Below are 23214 nucleotides of genomic sequence, written 5' to 3' on the forward strand. Positions count from 1 at the left end.
ATGTAGCCCAGCGTGTTGAACTCACAGAGATTCAGCTGCCTATGTCTTCTGACTGCTGGAATTAAAAGGTGTGTACACCAAAGCCTGGTTACTATAGATAACTACTGGCTTAACTCTGCACTCTGATCTTCAGACAAGCTTTATTTGTTAGATTACAAACAAAATATCACTACAAAAAAGTCCTTGGAGCGTGGCTAGAAGAGACCTTACAATCATCATGGCAACACCCACAGTGTGAATCCACGGGCTGATTTGGAGGTCTACCACACTCCAGAGAGAGTCAACATTGGACTTTGGGGAGCCATTGCATGCCTACAGGACCCTCTAAAACTGAGAATGCAGAAAGTCACTGATGCAGCTAAGTGATGGACTTGTCCCTGTGCTTCCTTAGTACAAACCTGCTGGGGTTTCCAGTCAGGCCATCAAGGGGGACAACAACCACCACCTACCCTTGTTCTCACATGGAAGATCATAAACACTGACTCAGAAAAGATCCTGGGCCATACTTCCCAAGAAGCCTCTTTAGGGACTGACTCTCCTGATTTGTACTTTATCTTGGGGATGCTTTATGGTTGGACTAAGATATCTGATGCTAAGTTATAAGAAGTCACCCATTTTTATGTTTGCCCTGGACATGATAGAGATAGGCCCAGATAGGGAATAGTGGGGGGTCAGCAACTATTTCTGTGCTTCATGGAGCTGTCTCCATGGGTCACACATGGTGGAAGGCCCCCAAGAGATAGAGACTTTATCAAACTAAAAAAGGTGAATGAAACAATGTGGGAGCTTGATGGTCTTAATTTTCTGGAGAAGGGGCATGCAAATCTAATTCAATTCACTGATGCTGGTAAGAAGACATATGGTTGGAGTCAGGAAAACCTGGGGCCTTAGGTTATATCACCAAATGAAAGGATCAATAGGGAAAGACCTAGAGGCATTATTCACCCTGTAATTAGAATTTTGGCCCCTACAGCCATGAAAACCCTTGAGCCACAATAAGGTAATGGTTACCCAAAAGCCTAGAAAATTAGGTCTAAGAAAGCTAAAACAGTGTCTTTGACAAGGACTGACCTCACAAGCCTGCCCTTCAAACCAGGTCACTTTAACCTATTGAGACACTATGGGAGCTCCTTCTGCTCCTTCAGGTAATAGCTTTAAGATACCAGTCCACTTAGGCATGGTCTCTTATACTATAAATGCAGCTGTAAATCATGCGCTCACTTTCTTGCTTCCAGCTCTCACTTCCAGCTGCTAGACTCTGTTCCTGTTCCCCATTTGTGAAGAAAATTGTGATTTAGGAGAATGATCTATAAGTATTCCCTAAATAAATAACCCTTTATCATACATAATTCTGAACTAGTGTGGGATTATTTTGTATCTTCCTCCATCATCTGGCTCCCAAATCTGGGGACCAGTCCACACTTTTTGGGATCAGTCCACCAACCATGTGGTGCATTACAGACTGACTCTCCTGTCCACGGCTTTAGCCAGCCCTCAGACTCAGCAGGCTGCAGCTCGAGGATCCCAGTTCATGACCCACACACCAGCCCACACACTGCTGCCTGCGATCCTTGAAGTGTACACAGCCCACAACTTGCACTAACGGAAAACTTTGAGTCATCTCTTTATCCTGGGCCCCAACTCTCAGAATCATTTGATTGCATTAATAACTGTTCTTAATTTGTTAAACAAAGCATATTTTCCATACCTAAGTAAGCAACACATGCTGTTCACTGCTGCTAATGTCTCTCGGTCACATGGCTGCGAGTGCGACACCTGCTGGCCGCTAACGATTATTACACCTGCTCCAATTCATTAGAATTACTTTACGACAGGTAAGATCTGAAAAACTACAAAAAATGACTGATAACATCTAGGATTTCAATAATTATTTTGCTTATATTATGGAAGATATTGTACAAGACTTAGGCTATTTTCCTTCCTATTTTTTGATTCTAGGGATTTGCTTTGTTTTCAATATTATCTCATTAAAAATGGTTCAATACTATGGAGAGGGATAATATCAGATTGGCAAAATTTTCTGAAAAAATTTGTGGTGTTGAATCTGTCAGAATCTGTTGAAAAGTTATATGTCCAAGGATGAGACATTATCTTTACTGGACAAGTCGGAATCCTCATTAGAACAGACCACTGGACAGGAGATTCAGACTTTTAAAAAGGCAGTAGTAAAAGATTTGAAAAGATTGAAGAATTTATTGAAATTGATGAGCAGGGACAGAAGGTACAAGGACAGGATTTAGCCTCATCAGTACATGCCAAACCCCTGGATGAGTTATACAGAGTTTCAAGAGCATGTCGAGTAATTTCCTCAGAGAAACCATCTAGTACAAAGAATGCTAAGGTAGTCAAAGAATATGCATGGGAACCAATACATATGAGTGAACTAAAAGAAGTAAAATAAGCACTAGTTTCTTATGGGCTACATTCACCATTTGTCAGGGAAGTGGTGAAAATGTGGTCTTTAAGCACTAAAGCAACCCCACAAGACTGGCTTCAATTAATCTCAGCAGTCCTAGAAAATGGACCTTAGCTGCTTTGGAACTGTTATTGGAGAGAAGAGGCAAAAAATTTAGAACAACAGGGGAAAGTAAAAGGATTGAGACTTCCCAAGATAAAATTCTTGGCAAGGGTCATTACTCTGATCCTCAGGAACAAGCTCGCTATGATGAACACACCTTGTCCCTATATAGTACAACAGCTTTAAACACATGAGATGGGATTCAGGAACCAGAAAAGAGGACTGAGTCATATATTAGGGTTAAACAGGGCCAGAGAGAATTCTTTACTGACTTCCTGCAAAGATTAACTAAGGCTGTGACAGACCCTGAAGCTAGACATGTAGTAATTGAATTCGTGGCTTTTGAAAATGCCAGCATAGAATGTAAGATTATCCTTGGACCTTTAAAGGTTAGATCAGCACCCTTAGATAAATGGATCTTGCATAAAATTAATGTTTAAACATTTGATTGTAGTACTGAAGCTTGGGTAGGAGAAGTGATTTCCAATGGTATGAGAAGACAGCAAAATGCCAAATGTTTTAATTGTGGAAGAATGGGACATCTAAGAAGGGACTGTAGATAAGAAATTCCTAGGAATAATGTCTCCTCTAGGAATGGCAAAAATAGGAGGATTCACCCTTTTGGTATATGTAGGTGTGGCAAAGACCAACTGAAGCTTGGGTAGGAGAAGTGATTTCCAATGGTATGAGAAGACAGCAAAATGCCAAATGTTTTAATTGTGGAAGAATGGGACATCTAAGAAGGGACTGTAGATAAGAAATTCCTAGGAATAATGTCTCCTCTAGGAATGGCAAAAATAGGAGGATTCACCCTTCTGGTATATGTAGGTGTGGCAAAGACCAACATTGGACTAATGAATGTCAGTCAGCAAGAGACAGACAAGGCAAACTGATACCACTGGGAACTCCTTGGGGCACCTCTCACAGGCCACTATGTCAAAAAGGCCCAGCCATTCCCATGAACTGTGGAGAACATGTCTCACCAGAAATATTAAACAATCCAGTGAATACTGTAAAAAAAAAAACATACCATAGTTCTGGACGATGGAATAGACCTGGAGGACTAGTCAAAAATTCCAGTGGGAAATAGGAAACGTATATTTTGGCAGACTTTTATAAATGATCAGAGACCAAAGGTAAGAGTGCATATAAATGACATTGTAATTGAGGAATTACTAGACACAGGTGCAGATGTGACTATCATTACTCCAGAATCTTGGCATCCAAATTGGCCTATTCAAGAGGCAGATATTCAATTCCAAAGAATTTGAACCCTATCTCAAGTAAAACAAAGCATGAGGTGGGTTGAATGCATAGGGCCAGAAGGACAGAAAGGAAGGCTAAGGCCATATGTAGCTAATATTGCAGTTAATTTATGAGGCTGAGACCATTTGCAGCAATGGAATACACAGGTTGACAATGCTGCAGTCCCAAAAACTCATGTTTCTGGGAAGGATATAAGATATTATAAAGGAAGGTCACCAGCCATTCAGGCTGGACAAGAACACAAAGTAACTATCAAACCTTCAGAGGTACTAACAGCCTTGTACTGAGAAACCCATATAGGTTAAAAAGTAGCATTTAATAGAAGACAAACTGCAGGCTTTAGAAAAGCTGGTACAGGAGCAATTAGATGTTCACCATATTGAAGAATCAAGCAGCCCTTGGAATTCTCCTGTATTTGTTGTTAAAAATATGGAAAATGGAGAATGGTGACAGATCTAAGAGCTCTCAACAAGGTTACCCAACCTATGGGCCCTCTACAATCTGGATTAAAAATTGCTCCTGAAAAAATATAAACAGGAGATTCTGTCAATTACCTAGGTTATAAAATAGGTTTATAGAAAATTAGAACACAAAAGAAACAGATTAGGAGAGAATGGTTGTGGACTCATAATGACTTTTAAAATTTTTTAGATGATATTTCCAGTCTATGGCTGGCTGTTGGGATAATACCTGACTTAATAGTTAATTGAAACAAAACCTTAAATGGTGACAAAGACTTAAGTAGTCCCAGAGAATTAACAGCTTACGCTGAAAAAGAATTGATAGTCATTGAAGAAAAATTACAGGAGGCACATGAAGATAAGAGTAAATCCAAAATCTTAATTTTATTCTAGTCATATTGCCTTCCAGAACATCCCATACAAGAATCTTAATGCAGAGGGAAGATATCTTATAATAGATAATTTTACCACATAAGCCAAGTAAAAAAAATTAAAAACTTATGTGGAAAAAGTATCTGAGTTCATTATAAAAGGTAAATTGCAACTTCATCAATTAGCAGGCATAAACCCAGCAGAGAGTATAGTTCCTTTTACTACTGATGAAATAAAAAAAAATGGGAAGACAAAGAACCTTGGCAAAGAGCTTGTGCTAAATTTTGGGGAGAAATTAATAGCAATTATCCCAAAAGCAATAGACTTAACCTTATAAAGAGAACTACTTAGATTCTTCTCTGAATTGTACATGACGCACCAATAACTAGGGCCTGTACATTTTATACAGATGCAAATAAACCAGGAAAGGCAGGTTACAAATCAGAAGATTAAGGTGGAACAAAGCCCTTATACTTCTGTCCTAAAGGCCGAATTATATGCTATTCTCATGGTACTAAGGGATTTTAAAGAACCTCTCATAGAGTTACTGATCGCAATATTCAGAAAGAGTTGTCTTGCATATTGAAACCACTGAATTTATACCAGATGATGCAGAATTGAGTTTATTATTCATATAGGTTCAAGATATAATCAGGAATAGGCTTTGTTCTATATACATAACCAACATCCGATTCCATACAGGTCTGCCAGGTCCTCTAGCACAAGGTGATGCAGAAATTGATCAATTATTGATTGGAAGTGTATTTCAGGCCTCTGAATTTCATTTTAAAAACATCATGTCAATAGCCAAGGCTTAAGAAAGTTTTCTATTACATGGCAACAAGCTAAGGAGATTATAAAGAGATGTGCTACTTGCTCTTTCTATAGTCAAACACCATTGCTTGCAGGGAATAACCCAAAGGGTACTCAGAGGAATGAGATACGGCAGATAGATTTGTTCCACTCTATGAAATTTGGTAAATTAAAATATGTACACCACACCACAGACACGTACGTATTCAGGTTTTCAATGGGCAACTGCCTTGAACTCAGAAGTTTCCAGGAAGAAGATGGGGCCTGACAGCAAGACCTCTGCCTGACTGAGATGATAGCATGATGCTGATAGCGCTCTATAAGACTGGTATTTATGGGTACCAGCTTCTGAAATGGTGCGCCTTCTCATGATGTTCTGGCCAGAACTCCAAATAAGATCTTCAGGAAAATAAAAAAACAACCCTATCAACTGCTCAGAAATCATTTGCATCTATACATCTAGTTAACCATCACTTTACTTTTGCAGGATCCCATTAGGATAACATTGCCCCCATGATAGTGGAAAGCAATCCTAGGAGACAACTCCCCCATACCCCCCTAAAAAAAGTTTGTCCTTAGGGTTGGGAACACTGTTTAGGGGTTGTTGATTATTACTTGTACTAGATAGAGGGTTGGGGTGAAAACTGTGTTTGTAGAAAATAAAGGGATAATAATAGTTGATAATAGAGTGAATAATTGTGAGCTATTATTTATGGATAATTTACATTGGTATGGTTTTGTATATTGATACAAGTTCAAATTATATTTATTATTTTTGTTTACATTATTTGTATACCTATGCAAAGTTATTCTGTCAGATTGTATATATGCATGTTTCTACCTCTTTTAGAACATTTTGTATATTGATACAACTTTTAGAATATTTTCTCATATTGCATTTAGCATGTGTTCCTTGCTTAATATTGTTTATGCTGGTTGTAATTCTAATTATACTTGATATCTGTTCCTAGTGTATATAGTTTTGTATTGGGTTTGGAACTCTCTTATTAAAACAAAAGGGGAAGGTACTGTGCAAGCACATTCCACTTCTTCAGCCAATAGCCTTTAAGATACCAGCCCAATTGGGTATGGTCTCTGATACTCTAAAAGCAGTTGTAAAGCATGTGCCTGGTCTCTTGCTTATGGCTCCCACTTCTGGCTGCTAGACTCTGTTCCTGTTCACACAGAGGACTGTTATCTAGGACAGTGATCTGTAAGTTTTCTTCTTAAATAAATAACCCTTTGATTATTCATAATTCTGAACTGGTATGGGATTATTTTTGTGACTTCCATCATCAGCTAACCTCACAATGGAAACCAGGATGGCATAGGTGGGTCTTCTATCTATCTGTTGTTTCATTGGTTAATTAATAAAGAAAACTGCTTGGTCTGATAGGTCAGAACATAGGTGGGTGGAGTAGACAGAACAGAATGCTGGGAAGAAGGGAAGAAAGTCAGACGCCATATCTCTCCTCTCCGAGATGGATGCAGGTTAGAATCCTCCCAGTAAGCCACCACCTCGTGGTGCTACATACCTTAATAGAAATGGGTTAATCAAGATGTGAGAGTTAGCCAGTAAGAGGTTAGAGTTAATGGGCCAGGCAGTATTCAAATGAATACAATTTGTGTGTTATTATTTCGAGTGTAAAGCTAACCATGCGGGAGCCGGGCGGGACAAAAAGCAAGCCTGCTCACCTCATCACTTCACCAGGAGATGTGCTACATTGGGGAAGGGGTTTTGAACTTGTTTCCACAGGGGAAAAAGCTATGGATACCATCAAAATTGATAAAGATTCAGTTTGAAAAGGAGAAACCTCTTGAGAAATAGAAATGATGGTTCATACACAAAGATGACAATTATGCAGGTGGTAAGAAAACCTCATAAGGATTGGGGCAGGGTTCTGTTCTTGTCCTTGCAGGAAAATATTCATCTTCAAAGAGTAGAGAGACCTTGAACATCTAGATGCCTAAAGATAAAAAGATAGCTATCCATAAAGAATCAACAAGCAAAAAGAAATCTGCTTTATGATGCTGTATTATCAGCATTGTAAATTTTGATTATTTAGACACATATACATCTCTACTTAAAAATAAGAGCTGGCTTTGGAGCTGGACAATGGCTATCCTTCTCTAAATCCAAGCAAGGAGTTAAAAGAAAAGTTCAGAATTTCTGTCTCATGTCAAGAACCATCTGGTATGGTACAGAAAGAAGATATATTTAAAGGAAATATTTTACTTTCTCCGTGACCATTTTATTTATATCATATCTTTCATTGAACATATGTCTATATGAATAATGCTTTAGTTTTCCCACAATGAACAGTAGATTTTCCTGCCATAACATTTGAAGCTTCCAGGAAGAAGATGGTGCCCCACAACAATGACTCCACCTGATTGATATGACGTCATGATGCTGGTAACGCTATTATGAGACTAGTTTTTGGGTACCACCAGCAGAAATGGTGCACCTTCTTACAACATTCTGGCCAGAACTCCAAATAAGAACTTCAAAACAAACAAACAAAAAGACCCTATGGACTACTCAGAGACCATTTGCACAAAACAGTAATCTTGAAACTTAACCATCATTTTATTTTTTACAAGATCCCATTGCCCCATGACAGCAGGAAGCAATTCCACAAAGCACAAAGTTTGTTCCCTCTCCCCACAAAGTTTGTCCTCACGGTTAGAGACACGATTTAGGGTTTGATTATTACTCACATAGGATTGAGGGTTGGGGTAGAAATTATGTAGGCCTAGAGATAAAAAAAGGAAGATTGAATAGGATAATAGGTAATTTAGTGTGAACTTATTCATACTGATAATAGTAATAATAGTGAGTAATAGAGTGAATACTTGTGAGCTATTATTTATGGAAAATTTACACTGGTATAGTTTCTTTTTTTATTTATTTATTATTTATTTATTATCTTTACAGTGTTCTGCCTGCATGTATCCCTGCAGGCCAGAAGAGGGCACCAGATCTCATTACTGATGGTTGTAAGCCACTACGTGGTTGCTGGGAATTGAACTCAGGACCGCAGGTAGAGCAGCCAGTGCTCTTAACCTCTGAGCCATCTCTCCAGCATGGTATAGTTTCTTGTATATTGATACAAGATCAAATTATATTTGTTATTCCACTTTACAACATCTGTACACCTACGTGAAGTTATTTTGTCATATTGTATGCATTCATGCATGTCTCTACCTCTGTTTAAGACATTTTGTATATTGATACAATTTTAGGATGTATTTATCATATTGCATTATATATTTCTACCTCTGATTAAGATATTTATACATTGTAACTCTAACCAAACAAGTGGAAAACTTCTATGACAAGAACTTTAAATCTTTAAAGAAAGAAATTGAAGAAGACACCAGAAAGTGGAAAGATATCCCATGCTCTTGGGTAGACAGAATTAACATGGTAAAAAATGGCAATCTTACCAAAAACAATCTACAGATTCCATGCAATGCCCATCAAAATCCCAGCAAAATTCTTCACAGACCTTGAAAGAACGGTATTCAATTTCATATGGAAAAGCAAAATAACCAGAATAGCCAAAACAATCCTATGTAATAAAAGAACATCTGGAAGCATTACAATCCCTGACTTGAAACACTACTACAGAGCTACAGTACTGAAAACAGCCTGGTATTGACATAAGAAAAGACAAGAGGACCAATGGAAACAAGTAGAAGACCCAGATATCAATCCACACATCTTCAAACACCTGATCTTTGAAAAAGAAGCAAAAAATATCAAACAGAAAAAAGAAACCATATTTAACAAGTGGTGCTGGCATAACTGGATATCAACATGTAGAAGAATGAAAGTAGACCCATATCTATCACCATAAACAAAACTCAAGTCCAAATGGATCAAAGACCTCAACATAAAGCCAGCCACAGTGAACCTCATAGAAGAGAAAGTGGGAAGTACACTTGAACACATTGGCACAGGAACCACTTCTTAATAGAACCCCAGCAGCACAGACACTGAGAGAAACAATTAATAAATGGGACCTCCTGAAGCTGAAAAGTTTCTGTAGAGCAAAGGACACGGTCAACAAGACAAAACGACAGCCTACAGAATGGGAAAAGATCTTCACTAACCCCACATCAGACAGAGGTCTGATCTCCAAGATATGCAAAGAACTCAAGAAATTGGACACCAAAAGAACATATGATCCAATAAAAAAAAAAGGAGTACACACCTAAACAGAAAACTCTCAACAAAGGAATCTAAAATGGCTGAAAGACACTTAAGGAAATGTTCAACATCCTTAGTCATCAGAGAAATGCAAATCAAAACAACTCTGAGATTCCATCTTATACCTGTAAGAATGGCCAACATCAAAAACACTGATGACAACTTATGCTGGAGAGGTTGTGGGGAAAAGGGAACACTTCTGCACTGCTGGTGGGAGTGCAAGCTGGTACGTCCCCTTTGGATGTCAGTGTGGCGATTTCTCAGAAAATTAGGAAACAACCTTCCTCAAGACCCAGCAATACCACTTTTGGGTATATATCCAAAGGATGCTCAATTGTGCCACAAGGACATGTGCTCAACTATGTTCATAGCAGCTTTGTTTGTCATAGCCAGAACCTGGAAACAACCTAAATGCCCCTTGACCGAAGAATGGATAAGGAAAATGTGGTACGTTTACACAATGGAGTACTACACAGCAGAAAAAAATGACGACAGCTTGAATTTTGCAGGAAAATGGATGGAGCTAGAAAACATTATTTTTTGGGTGTGGTAACCCACACCCAGAAAGACAATTATCATATGTACTCACTCATAGGTGGTTTTTAAACATAATGCAAAGAAAGCCAGCCTACAAACCACATACCCAGAGAACTTAGACAACAATGTCAACATGAAGGGAGACTTACATAGATATAATCTACATGGGAATCAGAAAGTAAAAAAAGAAAAGATCTCCTGAGTAAATTGGAAGCATGGCCGGGTGGTGGTGGCGCGTGCCTTTAATCCCAGCACTCAGGAGGCAGAGTCAGGCGGATCTCTGTGAGTTCGAGGCCAGCCTGGTCTACAAGAGCTAGTTCCAGGACAGGAACCAAAAAGCTATGGAGAAACCCTGTCTCGAAAATCAAAAAAAAAAAGAAAAGAAAAGAAAAAAGAAAAAAGAAAAAAAACATAAATTGGAAGCATGGGGGCCTTGGGGGAGGATTGAAGTGGGAAGAGGAGAGGAGGGAGGGGAGCAGAGAAAAATGTAGAGCTCAATAAATATCAATAAAAATGTATAAAAGAATAAAAAGCTATGATATGAATCTCTATTCACTTGGTCACCCTGGTTAATTACTCTCCTGTCATCATTGGCTGTGCCTTTGATCCACTTAATGTTGGCCTTAACCTATGGACCTTGCATCATTAACGCGCTAGTCAAATTTATAAAGAAGCAGATCTCTATGGTCCAACTAGTGGTTCTAAAAAACAATACAAGCCTATAAATTTAGAAGAAAAACATCTCAAGGATTTTAAATTCTACTCAAGGGGGGATGAGAGGGCCAGGGAGCCAGACCACAGGCATGACAGGTTTCTTTTTTTTTTTTTTTTTTTTTTTTTATTTTAATTTATTTATTTATTAAGAATTTCTGCCTCGTCCCCACAACCGCTTCCCATTTCCCTCCCCCTCCCCCGATCAAGTCGCCCCCCCCCCCCTCATCTGCTCGAAGAGCAATCAGGGTTCCCTGACCTGTGGGAAGCCCAAGGACTGCCCACCTCTATCCAGGTCTCCTAAGGTGAGCATTCAAACTGCCTAGGCTCCCACAAAGCCAGTACGTGCAGTAGGATCAAAAACCCACTGCAATTGTTCTTGAGTTCTCAGTATTCCTCATTGTCCGCTATGTTCAGCTAGTCTGGATTTATCCCATGCTTTTTCAGACCTAGGCCGGCTGGCCTTGGTGAGATCCCAATAGAACATCCCCATTGTCTTAGTGTGTGGGTGCACCCCTCGTGGTCCTGAGTTCCTTGCTCGTGCTCCGTCTCCTTCTGCTCCTGATTTGGACCTTGAGATTTCTGTCCGGTGCTCCCGTGTGGGTCTCTGTCTCTGTCTCCTTTCATCGCCTGATGAAGGTTAATATTCCTGAGGATGCCTATGTGTTTGTCTTTGGATTCACCTTATTTAGCTTCTCTAGGAACATGAATTATAGGCTCAATGTCCTTTATTTATGGCTAGAAACCAAATATGAGTGAGTACATCCCATGTTCCTCTTTTTGGGTCTGGCTTACCTCACTCAGGATAGTGTTTTCTATTTCCATCCATTTGTATGCAAAATTCAAGAAGTCCTTGTTTTTTACTGCTGAGTAATACTCTAATATGTATATATTCCATACTTTCTTCATCCATTCTTCCGTTGAAGGGCATCTAGGTTGTTTCCAGGTTCTGGCTATTACAAACAATGCTGCCATGAACATAGTTGAGCATATACTTTTGTTGTATGATAGGGCCTCTCTTGGGTATATTCCCAAGAGTGGTATTGCTGGATCCAGGGGTAGGTTGATCCCGAATTTCCTGAGAAACCGAAACACTGCTTTCCAGAGTGGTTGCACAAGTTTGCATTCCCACCAGCAATGGGTGAGTGTACCCCTTTCTCCACAACCTCTCCAGCAAAGGCTATCATTGGTGTTTTTGATTTTAGCCATTCTGACAGGTGTAAGGTGGTATCTTAAAGTTGTCTTGATTTGCATTTCCCTGATCGCTAAGGAAGTTGAGCATGACCTTAAGTGTCTTTTGGCCATTTGAAGTTCTTCTGTTGAGAATTCTCTGTTCAGATCAGTGCCCCATTTTATAATTGGGTTGATTAGCCTTTTACGGTCTAGTTTCTTGAGTTCTTTATATATTTTGGAGATCAAACCTTTGTCAGTTGCAGGGTTGGTGAAGATCTTCTCCCAGTCAGTGGGTTGTCTTTTTGTCTTAGTGACAGTGTCCTTTGCTTTACAGAAGCTTCTCAGCCTCAGGAAGTCCCATTTATTCAATGATGCCCTTAGTGTCTGTGCTGCTGGGGTTATACATAGGAAGTGGTCTCCTGTGCCCATGTGCTGTAGAGTACTTCCCACTTTCTCTTCTATCAGGTTCAGTGTGTTCGGACTGATATTGAGGTCTTTAATCCATTTGGATTTGAGTTTTGTGCATGGTGATAGATATGGATCTATTTTCATTCTTCTACAGATTGACATCCAGTTTTGCCAGCACCATTTGTTGAAAATGCTCTCTTTTTTCCATTGTATACTTTTAGCTCCTTTATCGAAGATCAGGTGTTCATAGGTTTGTGGGTTAATGTCAGGGTCTTCTATTCGATTCCATTGGTCGACTTCTCTGTTTTTATGCCAATACCACGCTGTTTTCAATACTGTAGCTCTGTAATAGAGTTTGAAGTCAGGGATGGTAATGCCTCCAGACAATCCTTTATTGTATAAGATTGTTTTGGCTATCCTGGGTTTTTTGTTTTTCCATATAAAGTTGATTATTGTCTTCTCCAGATCTGTGAAGAATTTTGATGGGATTTTGATGGGGATTGCATTGAATCTATAGATTGCTTTTGGTAGAATTGCCATTTTTACTATGTTGGTCCTCCCAATCCAAGAGCAAGGGAGGTCTTTCCATTTTCTGGTGTCTTCTTCAATTTCTTTCTTCAAAGACTTATAGTTCTTGTCAAGTAGATCTTTCACTTCCTTGGTCAGGGTTACCCCAAGGTATTTTATGCTATTTGTGGCTATCGTGAAAGGTGATGCTTCTCTGATTTCCCTCTCTGCTTCCTTATCCTTGGTGTATAGGAAGGCAACTGATTTTTTGGAGTTGATCTTGTATCCTGCCACGTTACTAAAGCTGTTTATCAGCTGTAGGAGTTCTTTGGTAGAATTTTTGGGGTCACTTATGTACACTATCATATCATCTGCAAATAACGAAAGCTTAACTTCTTCCTTTCCAATACGAATCCCCTTGATCTCCTTATGTTGTCTTATTGCTATTGCTAGAATTTCAAGCACTATATTGAAGAGGTATGGCGAGAGTGGACATCCTTGTCGTGTTCCTGATTTTAGTGGGATGGCTTTGAGTTTTTCTCCGTTCAATTTAATGTTAGCTGTTGGCTTGCTGTAAATAGCTTTTATTATATTTAGGTAGGACCCTTGTATCCCTATTCTCTCCAAGACCTTTATCATAAAGGGGTGTTGAATTTTGTCGAATGCTTTTTCCGCATCTAGTGAAATGATCATATGGTTTTTTTCTTTCAGTTTATTTATATGGTGGATTACATTGATAGATTTGCGTATGTTGAACCAGCCCTGCATCTCTGGGATGAAGCCTACTTGATCATAATGGATAATTTTTCTTATGTGTTCTTGGATTCGGTTTGCCATTATTTTATTGAAGATTTTTGCGTCGATGTTCATGAGTGAGATCGGTCTGTAATTCTCTTTCTTGGTTGGGTCTTTTTGTGGTTTTGGTATCAGGGTAACTGTAGCTTCATAAAAGGAATTTGGCAATGACTCTTCTGATTCTATATTGTGAAATACCTTAAGGAGTATAGGTATTAATTCTTCTTGGAAGTTCTGGTAGAATTCTGCATTGAAACCATCTGGTCCTGGGCTTTTTTTCGAAGGGAGATTTTTGATAACCATTTCTAATTCTTCGCGAGAAACCGGTCTATTTAGATCATTCACCTGGTCTTGGTTTAGCTTTGGTATATGATACTTATTTAAAAAAATGTCCATTTCTTTTGTATTTTCCAGTTTTGTGGCATACAGGCTTTTGTAGTAAGATCTAATGATTCTCTGAATTTCCTCTGTGTCTGTGGTTATGTCCCCCTTTTCATTTCTGATCTTATTTATTTGCGTGTTCTCTCTCTGTCGTTTAATTAGTTTGGATAGGGGTTTGTCGATCTTGTTGATTTTCTCCAAGAACCAGCTTTTTGTTTCATTGATTCTTTGGACTGTTTTCTGTGTTTCTATTTTGTTGATTTCAGCCCTCAGTTTTATTATTTCCAGTCTTCTACTTCTCCTGGGCGCGTCTGCTTCTTTTTTTTCTAGAGCTTTCAGGTGTGTTTTTAAGTCCCCAATGTATGCATTCTCCGTTTTCTTTAAGTGGGCACTTAGTGCTATGAACTTTCCTCTTAGCACTGCTTTCATTGTGTCCCATAGGTTTGAGTATGTTGTCCCTTTATTTTCATTAAATTCAAGGAAGACTTTAATTTCTTTCTTGATTTCTTCCTTGACCCAGGCGTGGTTCAGTAGTTGACTGTTCAGTTTCCATGAGTTTGTCGGTTTTTTGGGGGCAGCGTGGTTGTTGCCTTCTAACTTTAATCCGTGATGATCTGATAAGACACAGGTGGACACTGAGATTTTTTTGTATCTGTGGAGGTTTCCTTTGTTTCCGAGTATGTGGTCAATTTTTGAGAAGGTTCCATGAGCTGCAGAGAAGAAGGTATATTCTTTCCTATTTGGGTGGAATGTTCTATAGATGTCTGTTAAGTCCATTTGCTTCATTACCTCCAATAATTCTCTTAATTCTCTATTAGGTTTCTGTCTGATTGACCTGTCCCTTGGAGAGAGAGGTGTGTTGAAGTCTCCTACTACTAGTGTGTGTGGTTTGATGGCATGACAGGTTTCTAACAACCCCTGTCAGTGACCAGGCCTTAGTTTTGGTTTACTGGAACTGGCTGGAGTTGAGCAAGCAGTTCTTGGAAAAATCACAACTCAGGAGCAACCAGTCACCAGGGACCCCACAGCCTTCTACTAGCTCAGCAGATGCCCCACAGCCTCCTACTAGCTAAAGATAGCTTTCCCTACCCTGCTGTTGCAAAGTTCCTAGAGCCACCTGCCAATCCCATGAAAGTTTGATTTATACCCACCAACCATCCCTCAGAATAACCTCTCCTCTCTAGAATTCCCTCACCCTGTATAAAACATAAGTGTGAGCTTCTCTGGGGATTGCCATTTGCCACCCCAACATGTTGGCAGTTTTTTTAATAAATGTTCTTGCTGACTGCATACATGACAGGTGGTCCTTTATGGGACTTCTCTCGGACCCTAATAGACAGCTCATAAAGCAGATCAGCTGAAATGGTTTCCCACCTGAGTTCCCTCAACCTAGGTGTTCCTCTCCTTCCTGCCCAAGGCTACCGACTGTATGGACAGGGTAGGCTGATGGGGCATCATGCACAGCTTCATCAGTGAACCTTAGAAGAAGCACTGCCATGATAGCCTAGGCTAAACACCATGGGAAGCAGGATTTCTGTACCATAATTTCCTCCTTTCATTAGCCCAATTTCAGCCTTCATGACTGCTGTTGGTCTTCTGGCATCTGCTCTATCCAATCCCATCTTTTAGCTAGGAATCAGACATCCCCATTGGCTGCTGCCTATTTATGACATCATTCTCCCTCCTACCCTACCAGCACCTGGTAGAATCTTGGTGTTTCCATGGTGATGCCTGTAAACAAATTTGGATCATCACAGATCACTTGTGACCAGTGACCAGTAAGTGCTGTCTGATACTGGACACACTTGCCACTGAGGTCAGCTGATCAGACAAGGATGACCTTCCTCCATTGTACTGTGGATTGCTGATCCTCTCCCCCGACCATGTCAGGTAAGGAAAGAAACTTTAACATGTTTCTTTTGATCACTTCTCTTACTTTCACTATGCTTTTAAATCTTTGTTTAATGGGCACACTATTCATGTTGATATAGATATCTCCGGTTGAATGTTACAGTTAGCTTTGGTTCTTACCAGGGGTTAGAAAACAGAAATAAAAGAAGATAAACTGCACAGATGGCTGTAGAGGTACATGTAGGTAGTTGGGAATTGAATGTTACAGACAGCCAGAGATTTTAAATCTAAAGGCACAAGATAGCATTATATTCCAAGCCATTTTTAGGCAACCACACTGCTGAGATTCCCTATCAAATATAGAAAACAACATCCCACTCTGGTCTCTGGCTCTTAACATCTACCCAGCCCAACTTCCAGAGCATTCCCAACACCTTATGTGCACTGTTGTGCTGGATGATTTCAACAGGGGCTGGGTACTCCATGGTCAGTTGTTCTCTGGACAAGAACTGACACATGGGGTGGGGGGAATTCTCACAAGGATGCCCACTAGAAAGAGTTACAAGAAATTAACAGTTACTGAGGAACTGATCATTTAAGATTCAGTTACCAACTATTAGATTAAGAAACTATCTTGTTCAGAGAGGAACCCATACTACATTAGCATTCCCAAGATGTCACATGAAACACAGGCAAGCAATGTGAAATGTTATCACCAGGCTATTCGTGCAGTCATATATGCATACGCACTCAATGGCTATACAAAATAAGACATCATGACTTATACAAGAAGTAGAGGGAAACAGGAGGCGTTAGGGGAGGAACATATAATTACCTAAATATAGTACTTATATATGAAATTCCTGATACATCATTTACTTAAAAAGCTCAGAGTAGAGACAAGCCCGGTGGACATGGCAAATGTCTATGGAGCCAGAACTCTGGATAGAGAAGCAGGCCTATCTGTGTGATTTCAAGACCAGAATGAGACCCTGTGTCTACACAGAGTAAAAATCTGCACAGAATAGGGTAAAGATACAGCCATGAGAAGCTGTTAAGGTTCTCCTACCTCTAAACACTTTTGTTCTAGGACACAGTTGTAAGGCGGTGTCAAAGCAGGTATTAGAGCAAGACAAAGCAGGGGAAAGAACAGTGGTGTCTAGAGCACAGTGAGAGTTAAAGCAGATCAACTGGGAATTACAGTTCCACACAGGAAGAACCGGCAGCTTATTAAATGAGTGCCATCCTATATAGTAACAAGAATCATTCTGAACCCATTTGTCTGGGATATGTGAGGGGACATAGGTGTTAGACTCCTCCGGATAGTACAACCTGGAGACAGCACTGCTCCTCACAGGAAGCGAGAAAGCTTCCATCTCACCATTTTCCCACTGTCCTCTTGTTTCCTACAGAAAATTGTCAAAGTGCACCATTCTTTGGGGCAGAAAGTGCTCTGCAGCCCTCTGTGCCTGTGCTGAGGAATGCCACACCCTCAGCAGGAAGTGTGTGCAACTTCTATGGGGTATCCACCCCAGCCGCGAGCTCAGCATGGCTCCTGCCATCAGACTCCAGCACTTGTTGCCAGCAGCTCGTAGACAGTGCCTCCCTTTACCAACGAGCTGGCACTACCACGTTGACTGCACTGACCAACCAGAACCAGATCTCCACCCTGCCACTCCCCTATGCAGGTGTTCTCCAGTGTGATCTCACAGGAAGCTCTGACAGGAGAGAAACTGCATTCCAGGACTTCACTGTAACTATCATTGACCAGAATACCACACTCTCCTCCCTGGCTATGACAGCCCAGTGTGATAACATTCTAGATCCCAATGCCTTAGTCCCTCTTTATCCGACACTCTCTGCCAGCCTCGTCCAGGCCACACCATCAGAGGTGCCAAATCAAGGATACAACCTGGCACCTTCCTACCAGGATGGCAGCCAGCTCTATTACTACAGCCTCAACAGCCTGGGCCCTCTGATGGCTGGAGAACTCGAGCAGTGCCTGCAGGCCTATCGCCTTGTGTCCTACTCTGGAACTCAGGCCTCCTCCCTGCAACCAGAGATGGTGATGATGCTAAGGGAGTTTCATTCAATGAACGTTCAAACACCTTTCTCCACCTCTGCCTTCTACTATCCCTCATCTGCTCAAGCCATGCCGGACAGCAGCCTTCAAGGTGAGAACAGAGCCAGGAGGGGAAGGAGTGAGATCAACCCTCGAACAAAGAGGGCACAACTTACCTCTCAGTAGTGGACAGTCCATACAAAGGGAGAATGTAAGTTCTGATAGGTTAGGTTTGCCTCGGGCTAATCATCGCAGTCTTCAGTCTCTATAATGAGAGAATGTAGGGCAATGAGTGGCATCCATCACTCATTAAGACATGTCCAAGGACTACCCCCACAGACACGTATGTCACCCTGCAAGCTAATTCATCCCATCCATCAACACACAGCAGTCACCTCTTTCCTAATTTATTGCTCAGGGCTCTAGAGGACACAAAGGCCTTTCTGTTTCCATAACACTTGATTTTCCCTGTGTTGAGATCTGACTCTGGAACAATGCAACTCCAAACCAGTCCTGGAGGAACTACTCCCAGATTCCAAGTGCTGGCCCTGCAATTCTCTTACAAATATAAGTGCATCCAGAGTCCAGTATAACCCATGTACAATTGCTAAGTTGGGTAAAGCTTCTCTCTCTCTCTCTCTCTCTCTCTCTCTCTCTTTCTCTCTCCCTCTCTCTCTAAGACCATGATCATTAGGACATGTTTTCTACAACACAGTCACACTCAAGCCCAAAGATTTTACAATTTTGTTTGTTTGTTTGTAGTGATGAGATGAGCAGGCCTGCTTTTCATCCCGCACAGCTCCTGCACGGCTAGCTTAGCTCCAGAATAATTACACAGAAACTGTATTCATTTAAACACTGCCTGGCCCATTAGTTCCAGCCTCTTATTGGCTAATTCTCACATCTTCCTTCAACCCATATTTAATAATCTGTGTAGCACCACGAGGTGGTGGCTTACCTACGTCTATCTTGGGCCAGAGCTTCATGGAGACTGCCCCATTGCCTTCTTCCCAGCATTCTGTTCTGTCTACTCCACCCACCTATGTTCTAACCTATCAGGCCAAGCAGTTTCTTTATTAATTAACCAATAAAAGCAACACATAGAAAGAAGACCCACCTACATCATTTATTCTCTTTGCTTTGCTTTTCGAGACAGGGTTTCTCTGTTCCACCCTGACTGTCCTGGAGCTTGCTTTGTAGACCAACCTGGCCTCGATCGTAGAGATCTGACTGCCTCTGCCTCCTAAGTGCTGAGATAAAAGGTGTGTGCCACCATTCCCTGGCTGATTTTACTTCTTAAACCAATTTTTTGTCACTACTAACAAGACTTTGAAATGTTGGGTTGGAGGAAATCCTGGGTTGTTGAACTGCCTGACTTGTAGGAGTGGAGAAACTTGGTTTGGATACCTAAAGCCACATAAAAAGCCAAGATTCTGGGGGTATTTAAGTAATGACAAAAACTTAAAGAAGTTGGAAGATATGGATTAAGTTCTTAAAAATGATGGACCAGACAACCTGCCTAATAACAAACTTGCAAGGAAATGAGGGGTACACTTTCAAAGACAAAGGGTAAAGCAAGAGAGGGGCACACACAGGGAATTCTGTAACCTCCCCATGGTGAAGACGCGTGCACACACCACACAAACACAAAGGAACACACAATTATCTGTGAAAACATGACTTTGCATTATCACCAGAAAGAACAGAGCACTCACTACGAGTCTCCCAAAAGAGGTGCTGCCCCTTGCTATTCAAGCAGAGCTCATAGGAATGCCTGCCCCACTGCTGTAGGGTCTCAGTACTGAGGAGCACTAAAAGGAGGGGAAGAGGAGGGGAGCATCTCACTTACCAGGCACTGACTTCTTACTTGACTCTTTTTCAGTGGTGGAAATGGAGACACCCCTGGAATTGACACCTTCAGCTCAGACATTCTGTTTGCTGCAGAGTCCAGACCTTGGCAATGCCTGCACCCATGACACCTGGATGAGGACACCACCTGTCAGTGAGGACAGGTCATTAACTGCCCCCATCCACAGTCCTTCAGAATTCCTGCCCTTGCCTCCAGCTCCAAGCCTGGAACAAACAGAAAATAACAACTTGGATTTCAAGATAGCCAATCTATCAACACCTCTGGTTACCTATGAGGGCACAAAAGAAAACCAAGAACTAGCACTTCTACCTTTAGTGCACCCCAACATGCAGCAGACCCTGAAATACACTGATGCTGAAAGCCTACAGCAGAACCTTGTTCTTGACAATGACACCTTGGGAAACAGCAGCCTAGGTCAGGAAGAGCCTGGGGTGCTTCAGAGTGTGGTGGGCTCCAACAAGGACTTTGCAGACATGACTGCACTCGTGGCAGATATTCACCTTCCCCAACTCTTCAACTCCCTCACAGAGCTAAACCAATTCCAAGATCCCAGAGCAGCTCAATCCAAAGACTCCACAGTCATCGGGAGGGATCAGGCCCAGGAAAGCTCCAGCGTCATCAGTGCACTCTCAGACCAAGTAAGAAAGAATGACCAGAAAGTCTCTGAGCTGCCTGATGGAGCTCCTCAAGCCAGAATCCAGCTCCAGAAACTGGTGGAGGGAGAAGAGGCTGTGGGCAGTGCTGGGTTCAGTGAAGGGGCTTTCGACAACGTGGCCAAGCACTTGGAGGGCAAAGCTCAGAAAGTCACACCCAGAAAGCGCAGCAGAGCTAGGGCACATGGGCAAGACAAGGCCAAGAAGACTAGAGAAAACAACTCCAAGAAAACAGAGGAGCTGAAGCCATCAAGTCACAGAGTCAAGGCAGAAGAGAAGCCCGCCATCCCAAAGACCAAGAGGAAGAGGAATCCACCTGAGCTCAGCCATGACAGCTTTAAGAAGCCTCGAACTCACCTCGGCATGCACATGCTGGCGTCTGTGCAGGTCTTTCACCCACTGGGGAAGAAGAGTGAGAGGAAAACTGGCGTCTCCTCCTCCCGGGCTCTGCTGAACTTGAGCAGCAACAAAGATCCCAGGACAGGCCCTGATACCACATCACTGCTGGATATGCCACGTGAGGGCCAAAGCCTTGACAAAAGCCTGGGCAAGATTCAGAGACCAGCGAGCAGTGCTCCCAAGCGGTGTCCATCTCCATCCCAGTATGAGCTGCCCCCACCTGGGAAGGTCAAATTAGTACCTCTGCCTTTCCCAGTCCCGGACAAGCCTCAAACTAAACCTGTTTCTAGAAAGCTTCTCTGCCTGGCTTCACGCAGGTCCACTATGGCTTACCCAGTGAGGCCTCACTCCCACTCAGCTCAGCCTCCCACGCTCAAGCCATCCCAACCAGCTCCTGCCAGCACATCTTTGATGGCCTCTGACAAGCCAGCTCCGCCAAATGGCACCAGTGCCACACGAGCCAACATAACCAAGCCTTGCACTGGGCCTCAGCCGGCTGCCTCTTTGCCTGCACCCTACAGAGCATCATCTCACACTTTACTCCACAGGGAGCCTCTTTCTGCTGCCAGGAACAAGGCCCTTTCATCTCCCAAAGCTAAAACCCAATACCTGCTGCTAGACTTCAGTTGCCAACCCATCCCATGGAGGAAAGTGGACATTCCAGGGCCAGTCATCTCACAGCCTATCACTGAAGAGCAGAGGCCAGAGAGGGAAGCCATGAAGAGGCGGGCTCAACAGGAGCGAGAGAATGCTGCCAAGTGTACCTCTCTGGGAAAACTGCAGTTTTTCCTTCAGAGGGAGAAGGATATGGAAATTTCAAAATATTATGGGTATGCAATGTAAGAGCTAGCCAGGTTTTCAGAGTAAAGTGCTGTTCAATGTGACTAAGAAGAGATATAAGTACCAAAACACAGGCATACATAGGTTTTAAAGACTTGTGTGAATATATTGATACATTGGCACAAGTATAGGCGTACAGATGACATGTAGATATAGATGGATATGTAAAATATTTCTATTCACACATAATTGAGTACTTAGTAAAACTCTCTAAAAATCTTAAGTCTGTTATTTTATTTGTGAGTAATGAGTGGTTGAATATTTCTCTCTGATAATTTAACATTTATGTTTTCTAATTGCAGTATCATATTCTATATGAAATAAAGCTCACAAAATATGTATTTAATCTTGGATCAATTAATAAAAAGCTATAGTGGTATTAAAACCGTTCTCCTTGTGACTTCATTCACTGGACATGGGATGTCTTGAAGCACATACTGAGTATGAGCACACTCCTTGTTACCACAGTCCGCCCAGCTCTCATCTCTCCCCGCAGTGCTTTGTCATCATTTTCCGCTACAGAGCTTTGCCTCTAGTCTCCTGAAACATATGCACACAGGAGCTCATTATGTAAATATAATCTGGGAACCACATCTGCTAGAAAACATGGATAGCTTATGGAACCTGGCTAACTTATATGACTATCTCCACTCAATTTTTTTCCTGCAAAAAAAGCATAATTTCCATTCTTTTATGAATAAATAATTTTCCATTATGCTGATACGTCACATTTTCTTTATACCTTTCTCTGATTCTGACACCCAGACTATTTTCCTAATGTAACTACTGCGTACTGTCGCAATGACTACTGTTGGTGTCAACCTGAACACATGTGGAATTAACTAAAACCCAACTGATTGGGTACACCTGTAAGGGATCTTTCTTAATTAAAAAATTAAATCATTTGAAGTAGGAATACCCAACTTAATCCAGCTCTTTTGAAATGGGAAGCTTTGTTTTTAACTTTGGCCACATCTTCAGGTGGCAGCCTACATAAAGGATAAAGAATAAGAAAGCCCTTTGCTCTTTGCTGGCTGGCCCTTTCTCTTGCTAGCATGTCCATTCCTTCACTGGGATTAGAGCCTACTTCTTCAGAATTCCAGAATATACCGAAGACCAGCTGAGATATCTACCCTCATGGTGTGAACAACTACTCTACTCTTGCCATCTCTGATGGTAGACAGCCATTATTGAAATAGGTAGACTATGACCTATAAGCCACGTTAGTAAATCACCTTTCTATAAATACACAGATGGATAGATTCTATCAGTTCTGTTCCTCTAAGGAAGCCTGACTAGTTTAAGTATGCTGCAATCAATATTGATGTGCAGATATGCCTCTAATATAAAGAACTGAAAT

The 23214-nt window shown here is 41.4% G+C and overlaps 1 protein-coding gene across 1 annotated transcript in view; it reads left to right on the forward strand.

Moving 5' to 3' along the window:
* The window catches only part of LOC121443186 (uncharacterized protein C2orf78 homolog), a 42063-nt gene extending 20206 nt beyond the window's left edge, over positions 1–21857 (forward strand). The window contains exons 2-3 of the mRNA XM_041644859.1: positions 17443–18204; positions 19975–21857. Coding sequence (XP_041500793.1) covers positions 17443–18204; positions 19975–21857 — 2645 coding nt within the window. The remainder of the gene's footprint in view (positions 1–17442; positions 18205–19974) is intronic.
* Positions 21858–23214: the final 1357 nt, after the last annotated feature.

Source organism: Microtus oregoni, unplaced genomic scaffold, assembly GCF_018167655.1.
Source record: "Microtus oregoni isolate MIOR12 unplaced genomic scaffold, Mior012 000102F_ref0000329, whole genome shotgun sequence".
Classification (NCBI taxonomy): Eukaryota; Metazoa; Chordata; class Mammalia; order Rodentia; family Cricetidae; genus Microtus; species Microtus oregoni.